Here is a 17,962-nt window from a genome sequence, read left to right on the forward strand (position 1 = left end):
AAATTTCCAACTTCATATTCTGCATATCTTTTATAAATATTAGAAATTATTAAAACAACTTAAATTCACATTTCCCTTTCAATTGTTTTCCAATTGAATATTCCCATGTTAACTACAATATTAGAACCTTTTGATGTTACCATGCATAAAAGCTGACTGAAACAGACTTAGCAAAAGAATTACTATCTGACATCAGTGATGAGCAATGTTACCTTCAACATCATTACTTCAAGGGCTGTCTGGCACAATGACTGAAAACAACCCACAGAAGCAATGCAGGAGCACAGAGGGTGAGGGGAAGCTTAACACATTAAGCACCTGGTTAAACAGCATAAAGATTATGTCCCTGGCAAGAAGGTTCTATCCTCTTAGGTATGCAACAATCAAGTCTAATAGCTTCAACAAATATCAACCATGCATTCTGTATGTTTGGAATATAAGTGCTTTCTCTTCCAAGGGAGTAGAGAAAAGTAGCCAGCAAAAAAGGTATTGAACTATCTTCATACTAAGGCACAATTTTTTTCAGAGAAAGAGGTTATTCATCAGTTATCTGACTTGCAAGATGTGATTCCATCTGAACCAGCTGTGCTGTGGATACATGCGAGATTTGACAGCCAAGGCCAGGTAACTCTTCCCTATAGAGCACTACAGAGGTTGTGTTCAGATTCAACCCCTCATACCTCAGACACTGCTGATATGCAGTATGCAGTGCACAGCTCTCCCTGCTGCATAATCTGAACATGACAAGGACTCCAGAAGTAAAGGAAAAGTACTTCTGGAAAAGGATCACAAAGGCAAACCTATCCTCAGTTCGCACAGAAAAAAAAGAGCAAAGGACTCAACACACTCAGGCACCAAGTAGCCTCTGTAAGAAAAAGCTGAAGATAGGAAAGTTTCAGTCAATTCCAAAGCCAGTACTAAAAAAGAAGCACATTGTTTTAAAGAGGACAAGGTTAGGGTGATTTCAGACATTCTGTGACAGCCTACCCTTAAGGAAGCAAATGGTACCAAGGCAGGCTTCTAATGTTCTAACAGCAACTTTGCTAATGTCCTGGACTTGCATCTGGCAAGCTGGTTTTAGTGACCTCTTTACAACAGCTTCGTAAATTTCTAAAGGGATCAATCTGTTGTGAGCAAGATTTAACAAAAAGTTTGATGCCAAGAGCCCACATGGAGAATAACCCTTAAGTGCTAAACTTGAGCAGTTCGAGTTTGCAATGGCAATGCACTTCAGGCTCCAGAAAACCCCCTTTGCTCTCTCTGACAGTAGTGCTCAGACTGCAAATCCTGGCCCATGTCTAGTTCAGGGCCAGCACTGAGAGTTCAACAGATGGTCTCTCAGACCAAGACAGCAGACAGCTCTACTGATAGAACATGACAAAGTTTACAAAAAGTGATTTAAAGAACCATCCACCAAGGATGTAGGATTAAAGGAAAAAAAAACAAAACAAAAAAACAAACCCACAACAAAAACAAACTACCACCAAAAAAACCCAAACAACCAAACCAAACAAACAAAAAAACAAACCCCAAAACAAACAACAAAACAAAACCCACAATTTAAAGTATTTGGCCAAATCAGAAGAAGGTCTAAGTACATTCCCCTTACATTTTTATAGTTATATTTAGTGTAGCTGAGCACAGGGCAACACAGAATGCAATGTGGCCTCTAGAAATCCTGCAAAAGGAACATCTAATTTCTCTTTGAATACCAAAGCAGCTGTAACTGTTCCGAGTTACTATGTTGACTGTCATCAACATTATCAGAATATTTCAAACCAAATTAACCTCCTTTTAAGAATAGCCCTTGTATGTATTAATACAAGATCTATTCATGTGAGACAGAACCCATGGAGGCCATCTCAAAACAGGCTGAGAAATTTTCCATCTTGCTCCTTTCTTCTTGCTCAAAGAAAAGGCGTTAAGCTTCTGTACAAGTGTTCTGTACATTTCCAACAGCTTCTAAAGACAACCACCCACATTTTTACAAACTAATATTTTCTTACCTAATGTCAATTCATTAACTGGCTAAAAGTGAGGGATGCAAGGAATACATAAATGTGATCTTATTCTACATTAATTAATTTTATTTTCAAAATAACCCTTTAAAGACAGAAGTTGTCCATTTTGCCTCAACACATGAAAGACGTATCTAATTTTTGCTAGTTTCTAATTTACTAATACTTGCTTTTGCAGGAAAATAATTTATTTTCATCACCAAAAACTTGCAATAATATATAGCAATATTTTTTACACAAACTAGGAAAAAACCCCAACCAACTATATTTATTAATAATGTATGATAGATCTTCCTTAGCACTGGAGGTTATCCCATCTTACCAGTGCTCCAGCCCAGACATTCTTATAGTCTCCCCTCTCTCCCAACAGGAGAGACATAAAAGAATGCTTCAGCACAAAACAATGTCTGCCCTCCAGAGATTAGCACCTTATTGAATACCTTGCCCACCTTCTCAGAACTAAATGGCAGGTATTTCTTTTTTAAAAACTGAAGTCCAAAGGAGGGAAAAACCCACAAAAACCCGACCTTCTATGCAGTTTTACTGCTCAGCTCAAGTCCCTTGCCAAAGTCATAATTAAACAAAAAGCCCAAGCAAATTAAATTGAGTATTAAAATATAGTGTATTAAAATGCTTTACTTCCAACAGAACAAAACCAATACTGAACATATATTTGGCTGGAAAAAAAAACAGCCCACAGATATGTCGGAAAAGGAGCCCTTAAGCTAAGTGACTAGTCATGTTACCTCTTGGGAAGAACCAAGGAATTTCTCTTTTCTTTTATTTCTGCACATTTGCAATAAAATCAGTAGGAGAGATGACTGGAAGCTGGTGCAAGGTACATGTCAGTCTCTCACTGGTTATCTTCTCTTAACTACACTCCTTCAGAAGCCAAAGACGGAGAAGCAGCTATCTGTGCCCTTTTGTAACAGTCAAAATACACAGATGCCAGACCAACAGCACAGCTACAAATTCCTCAGAAACACCTTGTTTTCCATCCCAGGATGGGAAAGACAAGTTGTCCCACACGAGGTCCCTGCTTCATTCAACGGTTAATCTCCCAACGTCCAGCTCTAACCCTCACCATGACAAAGCTCCTCACCTTCACAGCCTGCCAGGGACTAACATAAGGTAAGAAAGTCCTTCGCATCTTAAGCTAAAGGCATGTAACAACAAAGCCCTTCAGCAATAAGCTTTCCGCCAGGAAAAGCTTATTTTTACCGGCAGAAATACCGCGGCAGTTCAGGCTCAAGGCCCACAGCGCGGGGGTGGCTGCGGGCGCCAGGGAGCGGCCGGGAGGGGAGCGGCCAGCGCGGCGGAGGTGACAGACCTCCTGCAGGCTTCTCAGCTTTTCTGTTATTCACAGAGTGACACAATTACATACAGCCCCACTTTTCTGGACGTCCCAGGAGAGGAATATCGACTCCAACCATAAGCGCAGAGCAGCTCTGACAGGTCCAGGCCAGCTCTCTGGACCATCTGACCAAAAAGGAGAGACACCCAGATGTAAAATCTGAATTGTTTATTATCCTGAGCTGTCAAACTCAATTACATGAGTTTCATTTCAGTACTGACTGACTGAGATCTTCAGTACTTCAGAGTTACTATTTTTAAGCTCCTGCCTAGTATAGCTGAACCTTCACACAGCTCTCAAGAATTAAATGCAGAAAACGTTAACAAGTGTTTTCCCTGGAGAACCCGGCAGAAGCCCTACTACAGCATCAGGGACAGCTTTGTCTCTAGATCAGCATTAAAATACCAAGAGACAGAACTCGCAGATATGTTCTTCAGAGACTGCTGCACAGGCCAATAGATCTTACACATAAACCATCCTATTAAGTTAAAACACAAGATCTGACTGAACTATCAAAGAAACAAGAAATGACAGGATGACATCAATGGAGCAAGCCAAGTAAAATTCTCAGCTACATGCTTCATTCTTAAAAAAACAAAAAAACAGTATTCCAAATATTGCAGGTATCAAAATCACAAAAAAAATGCAATAGGTAACAAAAATAACAAATAAACATTCATAAATGTTTTGCACTTTGTGTCTGAAGACCTGATAAAAAGCAGCTGCACTCAGTCTTGAAAATACACCTATAAAGTAAATCAAGTATCTAGTACACCAAATACCTGGCATCAAATCTTATTAACTTCTGATGATCTAGTTCTGTAAGATGTCTTTTAAAATCAGCTCCTTTATTTCACAAAGGGCTTTTGAAGATCCATCTAAGAGTTCGATACAGCTTCCTGAAGCTATAAAACTTAGAACTGGCACTATTTCTCTCAAGCACAGATGTTTCATTGCATGTTTTTATTTATTGAGAATTATTATTATGTCAACTTTTATTCATTAACTACCAAACAAGAAACCAGGTATCTCTACCATACAGAACATATAAAATGTAATTTTGGAACTCCAGACACTGTCATTGCGTGCACTGGGATCAAACAAAACAAGCATACATTGAGAACGTACTTGCAAGAAGATGAAACATGTTCTGTACAAAAACTGGAGCTAGGAAAGAACTGTGGTTATTTTTATTATTTTTTGTTATACAACACATCTTCAAGATACACAGGTTTTAACTACATTTGATCTTGCAGCCACCTCAGCTCTTTAAGACCCTATTCCCATCTCTGTAACAATAACCTTGGAAGAGTGGGAAAAAAACAACAAACCCAATGTGCCTACTGATTACCCTGAAAAGTCCGGTCTCCTAGAAGTGTTTTTAACAAACCTGATGTTATATTAGCCCTTTGTTAAATACCACAGGCATACTTTTCAGTATACCTTTGCTGTATTTTTCCTATTTAACAACATGAGAACATGAGAACTCCATGCAAATTGATAGTTCAAAAATCATAGCAGTTCTGAGTATCACTTTATTGATTCTCATCTTTCCACGTTTCAACTTACCTCAGATCCTGGGGAAACCTGACTTCGGCCTGGCTGATTCTGAAGGTGACCACCATCTCTCTCTAGCACAGAATCCACTGTACTTTCATCCTCTTGTGATTCAACCATTTCCATGGTCATCTGTCTAAAAATAAGTACATACATCTTTAAATAATGCAGTGCTTGGAGGTATATTGGGCAATTTCAGAATATTTTCTATCTGGAACCAACTAAGAGAAAATAAAGATATTTCTCTCAAAACTATCAGATTAACTGAAGCTTTTTCTTATCATTCCCCCATATTAAAATATAACCATTCATCTAGTCAGGAGCTCCAAAACAAGTACTTTGAAAGCTGCAAGGAGAGGCAGCTCTAGAAATGGTTCTCAGGAGCGGGACAAGCACAGAGTCCTGGGGTCCCATGCAGTGTTGACAGGGGGACTGGGAGAACAGTGCTCTGGAGCAGCCCACCAGCACTGCTGGCAGTAGATCCCTCATGTCTCCTACTGGACAAGGCTCAAGTTTGCCAGCAGCCACGTGTTGCTACAGCCCTCTCACACCTTCTGAGATACTGACACCCAGCTGGTATGTATGCCTGAATCATCTGTAAACTACTCAAGACTGAAGACCCACAGTGATTCTTTTCATTTTACAGGTTTAAAAGTGGGGTAAGTTTCATAGAATAAGCAACACCCTGACCCTCAGCTTAAACTATGAGTTTAAACTCCAGAGAGAAAGCTTCCAAATATACCTGCTTTATAAAAATGCAGTTACATGACAGTTGCTTTTCCTTATTTCTTGGCACACTTAGACAAAACAGAAAGTTTTTTGTTTTAAAACAAAAGTTTGGTTTTCCTCAGCTTCCTCTCTCTCCTACCAAACCCTGCACTGAAGGTGCAACATGGACAGGTGACGGTTCCAGACATTGCCATAGCAACAGGTCAGTTTACAAAGGAACAGAGACAGGACAGGGTCCAGCAGAGGCAGACAGGATGCCCTGTGGTCATGCTCCCACTACACCTTACTTAAACACAGGACTGAGGCCACAAAAGGAAGACATGCTGTAATTGTGGGATTTAAGAGGCAGCAAATCTCACTTCCTTTCAGCCAGTTAATATAACTAGGGGATGGTAAGCCCAACTGAAATCCAAGTTTTGACTATTTCAACTGGCTGATAGTTACTGAAGTTTCTTCTCAGGTCTTACACTGAGAGGGAAGAGATGGGGAAGGAAGTCTGCTACGCACCTGACTCTGAGGCTCCTGAATTTAGTCCCATAGTTTAAGTTAGCTATGTTAAATCAAATAAAATGTAAACCCAACTCCGTTGGCAGCAGTACTTTACAGATTATTCCACAATCGTCAAAAAGAATAAGAAAAAAAATTACCCTTTCTGTCTACAGTAATGGCACACAAATATGAAAAGTAATCCAGTCAAATGATGCAGAGAAATGTATTTCTAGCTTGCATTCCTCTAGCAATATTCTAGAGACCAGACACAGACTGCTTCACCAGCACGACCTCAGCTGCTATTGCACTACAGCTAGCAGTAGCCACTGTACAAAATTCAGGATTTTATGTATCATAATACAGACAAGTTAGATGAGGAATCTTCGGTAGACATAACCACAGGGGATTAGTGAACTTGCTGGTGAAGGTCAGTTGAGTCATTTGAGCCCACAGGGCCAACAGTGGTAAAGCCATACAGGGCCATGTCACTTCGTGTAGCCTTGTGCACAGCTCAAGACCATGCATGCGACGAAACTTCTGAATGTCACAGTGCAGTCCAGGCTATCACTGTCTTTAGTGCACACTCATATACTCTCAAATTTATATACACTGAGCTGTACAGGTTTTTTATTTCATGTATTATCTTGTATATCATTCTACTATGACTACATTGAAGTGTTATTAATCAATATACAGAAAAATACAGGGCAAGATCATAACCACGTTTTTCTCTAAAACATCAGTAATACGGACTGTGGTAAGAAACGGTTATGAATCCAGTCCAGAAAACTACCAACAGAAACAGTTTCCACATGTATCACAATCATTCTACACTGCAAGCAAATTATAACATTTATTGAAGTCTCAAAGAAAGAAAAATATTTTGCCAAGCACTATATAATCCTTTATAAAAAGTGCACACATTACCTTCCTCCTATTTTAAAAGAAAACTAAGCAAATAGTTTTAAAGTATGTGGTCTTAAGTCCTGCCTAAAATTATGTTTTTATTAATTGTATAATTATATACAAGCTTTAGTCTTATATTCAGCATTAATACATTTCATTTTCCACCTATGGTTGCTTATCATCACTAAGCAGTAATTTTAAAGATTAGTCCGGATTTTTAAAGTATTAAGTTCTACCTCTACCCTCCCATAAAAGGGGCAAAAAACGGCTTTCCATAATGTAGGCAAATATCTGCTTCTTCCTACAAAATCACAATGAAATCTTCAGGATGGGACAGGAGGTTTACCTGTTAACTAGCTAGTAACATTTCAATATGTATTAGCATGTGTTTACTGTAGCCACTTAGACTAAGATACAGTAGGTCAGTAATAGGTAAACACAGATTAAGACGACAAATATAGTGCACATCAAAAGCCTCTTCAGCTGATAGCAGCAGCATCCCTGATGGGACAATACACATCAGCTAAAAAAAACGTTGACCAGGTAACTTAGAAAATTCTAAATAATTTACAGCTAAATTTATGAACCTTTTGTATTTTTGTCCATAGATAAAAGGTTACGCATAGCATAATTGTCAAGATGTGTTCTTCTGCAATGAAGAGCACAAAAAAATTCTTTTTCTCCCTCCCATTACTGCAATTTGGTTTCCAATTACATCACCGAATATAAAATTAAATATATTCAATGTCAGTTGGTGAAATTAAAATGCATAGGCAAATTGGTACAGTATTTTGCATAACTGGAAATGTGTGACTGTCTAATTAAATACCCAGAGACATTTTAAAAGACAACTTTATTTCAACAATACTTCATACATCAGACTGTTTATAAAGGTGGCATATTACAAAGGAAATTGTAAAGAGGCTAAGAAACATGTTTCAGCCCTTGCTCCAAATCTCTTTGAAAGCTTTTAATCACTGGTAAGTTACTAAAAAGCAAGGATGTGAATTTACAAACAGCTATTTTGCATTTACTGATGACCTCATGGTAAGTGAAAACTTTCAGAATGCACTAGTTTCAGAAGAACATTTTCTTGTCAAGTGTGTAGTTTATGAGCTGTTTTATTACACTGCTTTGTGAAGCACACCGACTGGCACGGTGGTCAACAGATCAAATTCTGAAAATGTCACGGTAAGTTTCTGGTATCAGCGGAATACTGAGTTTCTTATGTCTCCTAAGCTCTAAAATGTTTCATTTTCTTCCTAGACTATCTAAAACACCTCTCAGAATAAATAAATAAATAAATAATCCGTGTAAGCACAAGGATGCTACGCGTCTCAGCATCCGTCGCCTCGATAATCGAGGCTAGACAGTGCCGACTAGGCTGTGAAAAGGACACACGGTCCCCACTCAGAGAAGCGCAACCAGCTCAAGAGGCAGGAGGATCGTTGCAGTGTCCGTGTCTGTGCAACGGTTCAACCGCTACAAGACACGCTGCTCCCAGCGCCAAGTAAGACGCTGACACGGATACCGGCAAAACCCAAACACTTTAGGCAAGATGCAGGCGCCCACTGTAATCCCCTCCCACCAGTATTTCTGTCGCAGCTCAGAAAGCCCTACAGGCTTTGGGGAAAAAGTCCCTGGGCAGCACGGCCTGCCCGCCCCGGCCAGCGCCCTCCCCTCCGCCAGCGCACCCCGGCCGAGGCAGCACCCGCAGGCCCCAGGGCCGCATGGCCGATAGGCCAGCCGGGCCGCTCTCCCTCCCAAGCTTCGTTCCAGAGGAACAGCCCGAGCCGCAGCACGCCAGGGCCCGGCGGGCACCCCGACTCCCGCGTTGTAACGGCGCGGGGCGCTCCACACGCCCCCCTTGTCGGGCTGCAGAGACCTGCTGGGGCCGCCCAGCAGAACCATGCCGGGGAAGCGAGGCAGGCAGGCCCTGCGCGGCCCTCCCTGAGCGGGGCGCGCTCCCGGAGCTCAGCGGCGACGCGCCCCCGCCCCCCTCGGCGCGCTCCCGGCGGCGGGGCTAAGACGAGCGGCACAGCGCCCCCCCGCCCTTCCCTGCCCTCCCTCCCCTCCGCGCTGCCAGCGCCGGCCGCTGCCCTCTGCGCTCCCCCGCTCCCGGCCCGCAGGGGGTCGGGCTGCGCGCACACGTGTCCCCGCCCCCTCCCGCACTCACCCGCCGCCCTGTACGTGCTGCCCCCGTCACAGGGGGTGGGGGGGTTTGGGCCGGGCGGAGCCGCACGTCGGCCTCACGTCAGCGCTGATGCAGCCGCGCCGCCGCGGGGGCGCTGAGGAAATGGCGTCTGAGGCGACTCCCAGCCCCAGAGGCCGCGGAAGGAGGCGGAGCTGGGGCATAGCGGCTGCCGCCGATTGGCTACAGGGCTCTCAACGGCTGGCGGGCTGGCCAACCGCCGCGGGCGGGCTGCTGGCAGCGCCTCTCATTGGCTGGGGGCGGGAGGAGCCGTCCGGTGTGGGGGCGGGCCGGGCCGGGCCTCCCCTGGGCCGCCGGGAGGCGGCGGCGGGCGGGCTCCTCTCGTAGGCCGTGTGGGGCCGGGGAGCAGCCGGGGGCGCCGGGCTGGTTCAGCTCGGGCAGGGGCGCTCTGCGTGGCGGCCGGGGCCGGGAGTAGCCCTGCTCCCCGGATGGGGTTCACACTCGGAAGTGTGAGATAGCAGGGGCGCGGTGCCGGCCGCCCTCCTCATCCGCCGATAAGGGCGGTTGGCTGAGCCGAGCTGGCTCTCGGCAGAGCGGCCTTGCCGTGCAGCCCGGCGGAGGCGAGGCTGGCGCTTATCCCTGAGGTGTCCCCAGGGAAGGGGACGCCGGTCAGACTCTGGTTGTCCCCTTGGCGCTGCCGGAGTCGTGAGGTACGAGGACACCTACATTGTGGGACAGCCAGCAGGAGCTGGTCCGCTCAGCTTGGCTTTGAATACCTCCACTTCCTGAAAGCGCATCCCTTGCATCAGTTATTCCTAACACGGCATGTTTTTTAGTTTGAAGTATGAGATACTATTTTGCATTTATTTGGCTAAATAAACCAGAAATCGCCAAGAGATAACGAACAGGAGTGACGTTCGTGTTACCCCGCTGTGTGCCACGGGTTAACATTCAAATGTTATGAGTCATGTTTGGTTTGTGCCGTGTGTTGGAGCATTTCTTTCTCCAGGAAGTATAAGGCTCGTATTAACAGTTTTAATAATGCTAAAGCACCATAAATGCTTGAGACCTAAACTTTTACTAGTGGTTTAACGTCATTTGTCTTCCTGGTGTTCAGTATTTTATAAAGTAGTGTCAGAAAGGATTATAATACAATATATTTTAAATCGTGTCTATACGTCACTCCACTTACGTTCTGAGGTTACTTGATGTATTTGCCCCTCTTTACATTTGCCGGTGTGTTGTTTTTTTGTTTTGGTTTGGGTTTTTTTTCTGTGAGAAACTTCCATAGTGTGCTAAATAAGAATGAGAAACGTAAGTTAATTTCACATGACTCATTGTGATTGAAGAATTGGAGGATATGTGTGTCAAGATTGGTAGTATGTCTGTACGGGTCAAATATGCAGTCTTACTCATGGAATGAAGAGAACTTAGGTATTGATTTCCTGTGTTTAAAAAAAGCCAAGTAACTCTTACCTCTGACTTAATGCAAGATTAATTATATTTGTTTGCAAAGTTCTTTTAAGCATTTAAGTTTGTTAGTTTCCCTCACAGAAGTTATTTAACACATCTATTAAAATCACAATATAGTGCAAAGAATACAAAATTTTAACATCCCTATTGCTTATGCAAGTTTTCTGTTTTCATCATACATTTCCTTTGTTGAAATATTGAACAACACCCCCTTCCTGTTTTGAGTTCTGTTTCCCTCTTTTTGTTTGTTGCATATATTTTATGTGTCTTTGCAGAGTTTTAAATAGGAGTTTCTCTTCCCACAATTAATAACCTTTTGGTTTGACAGCTTTGTACCATTAGGTACAAAGTTGTTACTCTCATTCATCAAAAGATGTCCTTTATTAGAAAATCTCTGGTCAATTAGAAAATAGTTGATAGAATATGGGAATCAAATGGGCAAGCAAGTGTGAATAACTGCTGAAGCCTTTGGAAGAAAATCTGTCTTTGCTGTTGTGGTCCTAGTAGCACCTCAAAAATATTTTTGAAGGTAGAAGTCTGATTACAAACAGGAAGATATTTTTAATGTGTATGTTAAATAACAGAAACCACTGGAATGAGTTATTTGTAAACAAGTTGAGAATTTCCGTTAAACTCTTACAGTGGGAATTGGGGAAAACAGTTATTTTCTGTTATTTTTCAAGTAAGTAACAAGCAGCTTTGAAATGTCAAAGAATGTATTACTCTTCTCTCTGATAATTTAATGAAGCCTAGCAGAGGAGTGAGTGAACTACTGAAGGGATTTAGTCTTTGGTGATAAAAAGACAACTAACCAGCTTCAGCTCTTGACATGGCTTACTGAAGTTGATACATTCTGCCGGGGTTTAGTCTGGCCACAAGGCTGGTGGGCTGGAAAAGGAGGATGATAAAGAGGAAGGAAGTGTTGCATTGTCACTGTGGCAGGGTTGGGGCACTATGTTAGTTGTGTGAGGCCAAAACAACCTATGATACTAAAGTGTGTCACTTTAACTAAAATAACTCTAAAATGGTTCTAATTAAATTATTTTTTTTATATGAGACAATGTAATTTCAAACGCTAAGACCAAAAGCAATCCTTAAGAACACCACACAGGTCAGGATTCCTTTTGATTGCCATAATTTACGTAAGATGGTTTGGAATGTAATTTTTAAATCCAGGCACTTTGCTGCCATCAGAATGACTACCTGGATCAAATTTTATCTCTGACCAGAGATGTCCAACCTGATGTTATGTGCTGCAGATTCAAGGTAGTATCAGTGATTCAGCAGCAGTTACTTTTTCCACTGTTTTTTTTTTGGCTTTGGTAGACAGAAGTCAGAAGTTCTGTAAAGAGAAGTTAAAAGTGTAACTGAAAGAGCAGTGTCAATTTAAGCGGCCCTTCTCTCATTCCCAACCACTTGGTGATAGTGAGAAGATTGCAACCCAGAACCTTGTCTGGGTACATAATTTGAGTAGAAACAATGTATTGATGAACAAGGAACGTTTCTTTCAACCCAATGAGTTTCTTTCAACTTAATGCATCAGTTCCTAAGTCTGGTCTATTGCACCATCAGAGAGAAGCACTACCTCAACTGAGAGAGAGTAATACATGAGCAGAGTTGAAGAAACTTCAGCTGGCACTGACACCAAACAAACACAGTGATTTTTGCAGAGAATATAAGTACTTCACTGATGCATATTGCATCATTATGAATGTCATCTCCGTACTCTTCAGACAACTGATTTTACATACTGGGTCTCCACAGCTGTCTTTTACATAGTTTGTTGGGTTTTTTTTAAGGAATAGGATCAAAATAACTTGGTGCATTTCAGTTATAATCTTATAAAACACCCATGTAGTTTTCTGATAAAAAAGTTCATAGATTATCATGGCATAAGTAAAGACAGAAAAAAGGATGTACTACTTAAAGTATAGATTTCTATTTAATGGGGATTTAGACATTTGAAGATAATATAGTTTGACAGAAAACAAGACTGGCATTCTGTTTTAAATAACACTGATATTTAATAATTTTGCTTTGGTTATGTGTCATAGAAACAATCTCAGTGTTGTCATCTTGACTGATGTTTAAATGTTTGTTGTCTTTTTTTTTTTTTAAATCCTAGAGCCATTTGCTATGTTACTTTTTTCAGCCCATTCCACACCTACACATCCTGAACATGTTGAAATATAACTTATAGGTTAAAGAGAGGTTGAAGAAAAACCTTTATTCAGATTGTGTCTGAAATGCCCTAAATGTTACTTATATAAAGAAAATGATAACTTACAGTTTACTTAATGCCCACAAGTATCTAGAGGGTGGGTGCAAGGGGCATGGAACCAGACTCTTTTCAGTAGATCCCGGAGACAGGATGAGAGTCAATGGGCACAACCTGGAACATAGGAAGTTCCATTTAAATATGAGAAAAAACTTCTTTACTATGAGGGTGACAAAGCACTGGGACAGGCTGCCCAGGGAGGTTGTGGAGTCCCCTTCCACGGAGATACTCAAACTCCGCCTGGATGCAGTCCTAAGTAATGTGCTCTAGGGGATCCTGCTTTAGTGGGAGAGTTGGACTAGATGATCTCTAGAGGTCCCTTCCAACTCTTGACAATTCTGTGATTCTGTGATAGGTAGTTTATTATGCCAGAAGTAATTCCCACTGAATGCTTAGCTAAAAGATGTCCAGTAAATGTATTCCCACGTGACACTTAATGAAGCTCACTGCTACGCTTTTCTAACAGTGTTCTGTTTTTCTTCACTTAGGCAATCTGATATTTGGTGTCTATGTCTCTGTCATAAATTAATTCCTTATTTGGTATATGAACCTAGAAGACTGAATTACAACAAAATAATTATCTTTGTGGACCACTCAGGTTTTAGTTGGTCATTAAATAACTGTCGCTCCACTTTCATTGCCTCTAAAGGAATAGGACAAGTGCAGAACTTGAGGAGTGGTCACAGGGAAGTGCAGACAACACAGAGAGAGAAATGGCACAGCTTTAAAAAGGCAAATATTGAAAAATATTGTAAAAGGTTAAAGCTTTGTACATTTTTCCCCAAGCGTATATAGGTTTTAAAAGAAAATGTTACACATCTGTAGGATAAGTATTCAGTTATATTTCCTTTCCTAAACTATGTTAAGATGGAAGTAAGACTAAGTGACTGTATGAGTAGTATAAGAGCAAATTGCTGATCCTTTTATTCTTATTTTTCACTACTGGCCAGCATTGGAACCTCTGAAAATTGATACTGCCAAAATTAATGTTGTGGTACCACCTTGACTTTTGTGGGTTGCAGAAGCCAGAAGCACAGGAAGGAATAGCCTTGAGAAGTCCCAGGTATGGCAGTGAGGCTTTGTGTCATGTAAAGGTCAGGATTTATTTATTTGGAAGGCTTGAAGGTTTTTATTGCTGAAGGGAGTATTAAGTAATCCCTTGAAGACCTCCCTGGAGGTGTTCAAGACCAGGTTGGATGGGGCCTTGAGCAACCTGATGTAAGAGGAGGTGTCCCTGCCCATGCAGAGGGGTTGGAACTAGATGATCTTTAAGGTCCCTTCCAACCCAAACCATTCCGTGATTCTGTGATTTTTTTCAATATGGTAAGTACCAATCTAGGTCCTTTTAAAAAAATATATATTATTTTTATTTTCTGAAGTTTTAATGATTTGATTTTGGATAAGTTGGAGTAATGCTGCAATATTTCACACCCCAAAGCACAAACATAGAGTCTGACATACAGCATTTCAATGCGGTTTGTTTGTGGTTTGCTTTTTTATATACCTTTAAAGGATTTTTAATCAGAAATCTAACAGGAACCACAAGTTACATGCTACTGTCTGGTATGTCTTATAGTTTGAAAAGAGATGCACTTACTGATGCACTAAAACATGCCAAGGTAAACCAGAGTACACTAGCAGCTGAACTGCAGTCACGTTATTAATCCCTGCTTGAACCCAAAAAAACCTGCTAAGGTGACTTGCAAATGTATAGTTAGGTATTTGGTGTTTGTAAGAAAAGCTTTATGAGAAGGAGAATTGCCAGGATTCACCATCACTACGTAAGGTCTCCAGTACTGGTGTTTTTCTGCGCTCTGGAGAACAAAGAAAAAAATGAGGAAACCTGTAGTTTGGCAAATAATGTGATACTCTATGAATTGCTGTGTGCTCATTTGTCACTTACTTATTTCATGAGGGAAATTAGTATAGTGGAAAGATAATATTCTGACAAGGTAACAGTGTAAAGTGGCTAGAATGTTTAAAGGATTGGCTGTTGAGTTCAAGATACATGAATAATGGTATTTCTGCTCCAGCAGAAAAAAAATAACAGGAATTAACATTAATTACATGAAATTTTCTTATTTCCTCTGCTGTATAATGAACTTTGCACATATAATAATTTACTTACAAACATAATATGTACTTTACAGTATTCTTAATCCTTTACAATTTATTGCTGTTTGTAGAGATCTTTGAACTTCTCTGGTGAAAAGTATGAGGTTTGTATAAAACATTATTTAGTGCTTATAACATTAATGTAAACTGATGTCACTTTCCAAACAGCGGCTTGAGTTGTATTTAAAATGTAAACACATAAAACTTTACTATTAAAAGTCTTCTGAATAGGCTGTGTTAAAAGAAGTACACAGAAAATAGTTTGCCAATATGAAAAGCTTCCTGAAAGGTTTAAAAAGGCTCAGGTAGCTTAACATGAATAAACAGCACCACAGGAACATGCATACCATGAACTGTTGGCTGCTGTGTGATCATGCTTTGCAGAAGATTTATCCTGTATAGCAAGATAAGCCAATGCAATAATATGGCAGGCACTAACACAGACATTGAGAAACTACCTCACACAAAGGTGAATGATACCAACCATTCAGATAATGCAATAAAAGACAAATGCATAGAAATGTCTCCTATTCATTAAAAAATATGCAATGAAAATATGAATAAAAATACTAAGAAGAATTTGCATTTGATTAGAAAGCTGGCTGTAGACTAGATCTTCTAGCACCTGTAGGTTGTTTTTGCTTGGGGGGAGCTGATTTTTTTTGTTGGTGGTAGGTGGTTGTAAATGTCAGTGAAGAGCAAGAATGATAAATTAAAAATGAAAGACAAAAGCAACTGAATAAATGGAGCTCACTAGACACAAAACAGAGGTTTCTGGAAGCTGTAAAGTGAAGGAAGAGATACAGGTGAAAAATACTTAAATGGAGTAGTATTTACTATAACAGGAGATTGTCAGGCTATTTACAGTCTAGTTTTTGTGACAGAGCTTTTGTATTTCTTTCATGTCAAGAGTTTTAAGTTCTTAATTTACCAGTAAGGCACGTAAATGGCTAAAGCAACATACGTTTCCTGAAGAGGACATATTTTTTATCAAATGATAGCTCAGATAATCTATCTCCTTGATGATGCTCTCTTGCCAGCTACAGTGCCCTCATGTGGCTCTTCCATTTTCCTAATGCAGCCAACAGAGATGATAAATTATGTTCTAACAGCTCTCTGTACTTAACTCTGTTACCACACTTTGTAACACATAATATCTCTGGGATTCTATGCATATGAGCTGAAGCATGAAACTACAAACAATAGCTCGTTTACTAAATGAAGCTTCAAGAGTAGTTTTATATTCAGATTAAAACCCTGAAAGGAAGATCTCAATAATCAATTCAAACCCAGCCAGCTAATGACCCAACCAGGACTCCTTCATTTTCGGCAAGTCAGAAAAAAAGTCACATAAGAGCTTCATTAGAAGCTCCATTAATAATTTTCCAAGTTTGCTTAGATTAGCAATGTGATGAATAGCAACTGAAACTTCTTAAATGCTAGATTACCTGTTCATCAGTAAATTATTATATCCAATTCTTCCCAGCCCATAAAGAGTAAGTACCTGAGATGCCTGCATTTCACACACTCACTGAACAGAAAGGATATAGAATCTTGTAATAGAACAAATCAAAGCTCTAAAAGCTTTTACTGTTTTGATACCTCACTTAAAAAGCTATTTTATCTCTGAAAAGTCTTCTAAGTAGAATCATTTAGATCCACAGTTATGCGTTACAAGTTTTACAAGTCATTGATCTTTAAATAAAAGTTCTCGTGCAATTTTACTTGTCAACACTGTTACAGAACAAATTTAGCAATTTTATTTTTATTTTTTTTTCCAAAACATAGAGGAAAGGAAAATTATCTGCCCTAGGTAATTGTTTATGCATGCTGGTAATTTAACTGCTTAGCTACAATGACATGAAAATAAGCTGGTGTCCCTTTTTAATAACAAAGGGCAAAATTACATTTGTGATTTTTTTTCAAGCCATCTCAGGTCATGGGCACAGACAGAACAAACTTGGGAGTTTAACTAAGCAGTTGATAGCTAACTAAAAAATATTGTTTAGAAGAGCTCAGCTCCCATTTATTTTCTTACTTCATGAACAAAATATGTAGATTTTATTCATTTTAGTGTGGGTTGTGCAGGGAGACCCTTGGGACCTGGAGGGAGGGGTTGGGTTCAGTCTGAGGTGCACCATTGCTCTGTTCATTAGGATGAAGGACAAAGCTTCTCACCACTTTTGCCGGCTCTTGCTCCAAGAAAGAGCTCTCCCATTTTGTTGGAAGAATCACAGCTCCTGAACTGGAGCCTTCCAGCAGGCGTCTATGAAGTTCTTGCCCTTCTCAGGCATCTGTCCAGAATATCACTGGAGGCAGACAAAACAAATAAAAAATAAAAAATCCCTCATCACTGGAAGTGTTCAAGGGGGTTTGAGCAACCGGCTCTAGTGGGAGGTGTCCCTGCCCGTGCAGGAGGTTGGAACTAGATGGTCTTTAAAGTCCCGTCCAACCCAAACCATTCCATGATTCTGTGATTTTTTTCGATATTCAGCACTGCCATCTAGTGGACATGCTTGCAGTGACCTTCCAATTCCTCTAAAGAATATCTGTTTCCAGTTCACAGCAGTTAACTCAGGACAATACTTCTTCATATAACAGAAAATAAATGCTATGTAAAGCTTAGGAAGTGTACAAATAAGGACACTTTTCATTAACTGCCATCTAACTTGTGATATGCAACATGATCTTGTACAATTCATATATTCACACAGCATAATTTAGTAGCACAATTTAATGTTGCCAGCATAAATCTTAACTTCTAAGAGTATAATATTACAAGCTCATTGCTAACGCTACCACTAAAAAAGAGCCTTCGGTCATAAAAAAAAGGAGAAAGTGCCACTGATACAATGTAAAAGTTGCAGAAAGTAACAATCAAAAGCCTAAAG

General features: G+C 40.5%; 1 protein-coding gene across 5 annotated transcripts in view; it reads right to left on the reverse strand.

Annotated features, from left to right (window-relative positions):
• CREM (cAMP responsive element modulator) overlaps positions 1-9,404 on the reverse strand; it is a 31,890-nt gene extending 22,486 nt beyond the window's left edge. For 4 of the 5 annotated variants that reach the window (XM_051610671.1, XM_051610670.1, XM_051610668.1 and 1 more), the window contains exons 1-2: positions 9,230-9,404; positions 4,942-5,065 (exon numbers count right to left, since the gene is read on the reverse strand). In XM_051610671.1, the coding sequence (XP_051466631.1) occupies positions 4,942-5,061 (120 nt within the window). In that variant the 5' untranslated portion in view covers positions 5,062-5,065; positions 9,230-9,404. The remainder of the gene's footprint in view (positions 1-4,941; positions 5,066-9,229) is intronic. The other variant, XM_051610669.1, reaches the window with a different exon arrangement.
• Positions 9,405-17,962: the final 8,558 nt, after the last annotated feature.

The sequence above is a fragment of the Apus apus genome, chromosome 2 (genome assembly GCF_020740795.1).
Source record: "Apus apus isolate bApuApu2 chromosome 2, bApuApu2.pri.cur, whole genome shotgun sequence".
NCBI lineage: Eukaryota > Metazoa > Chordata > Aves > Apodiformes > Apodidae > Apus > Apus apus.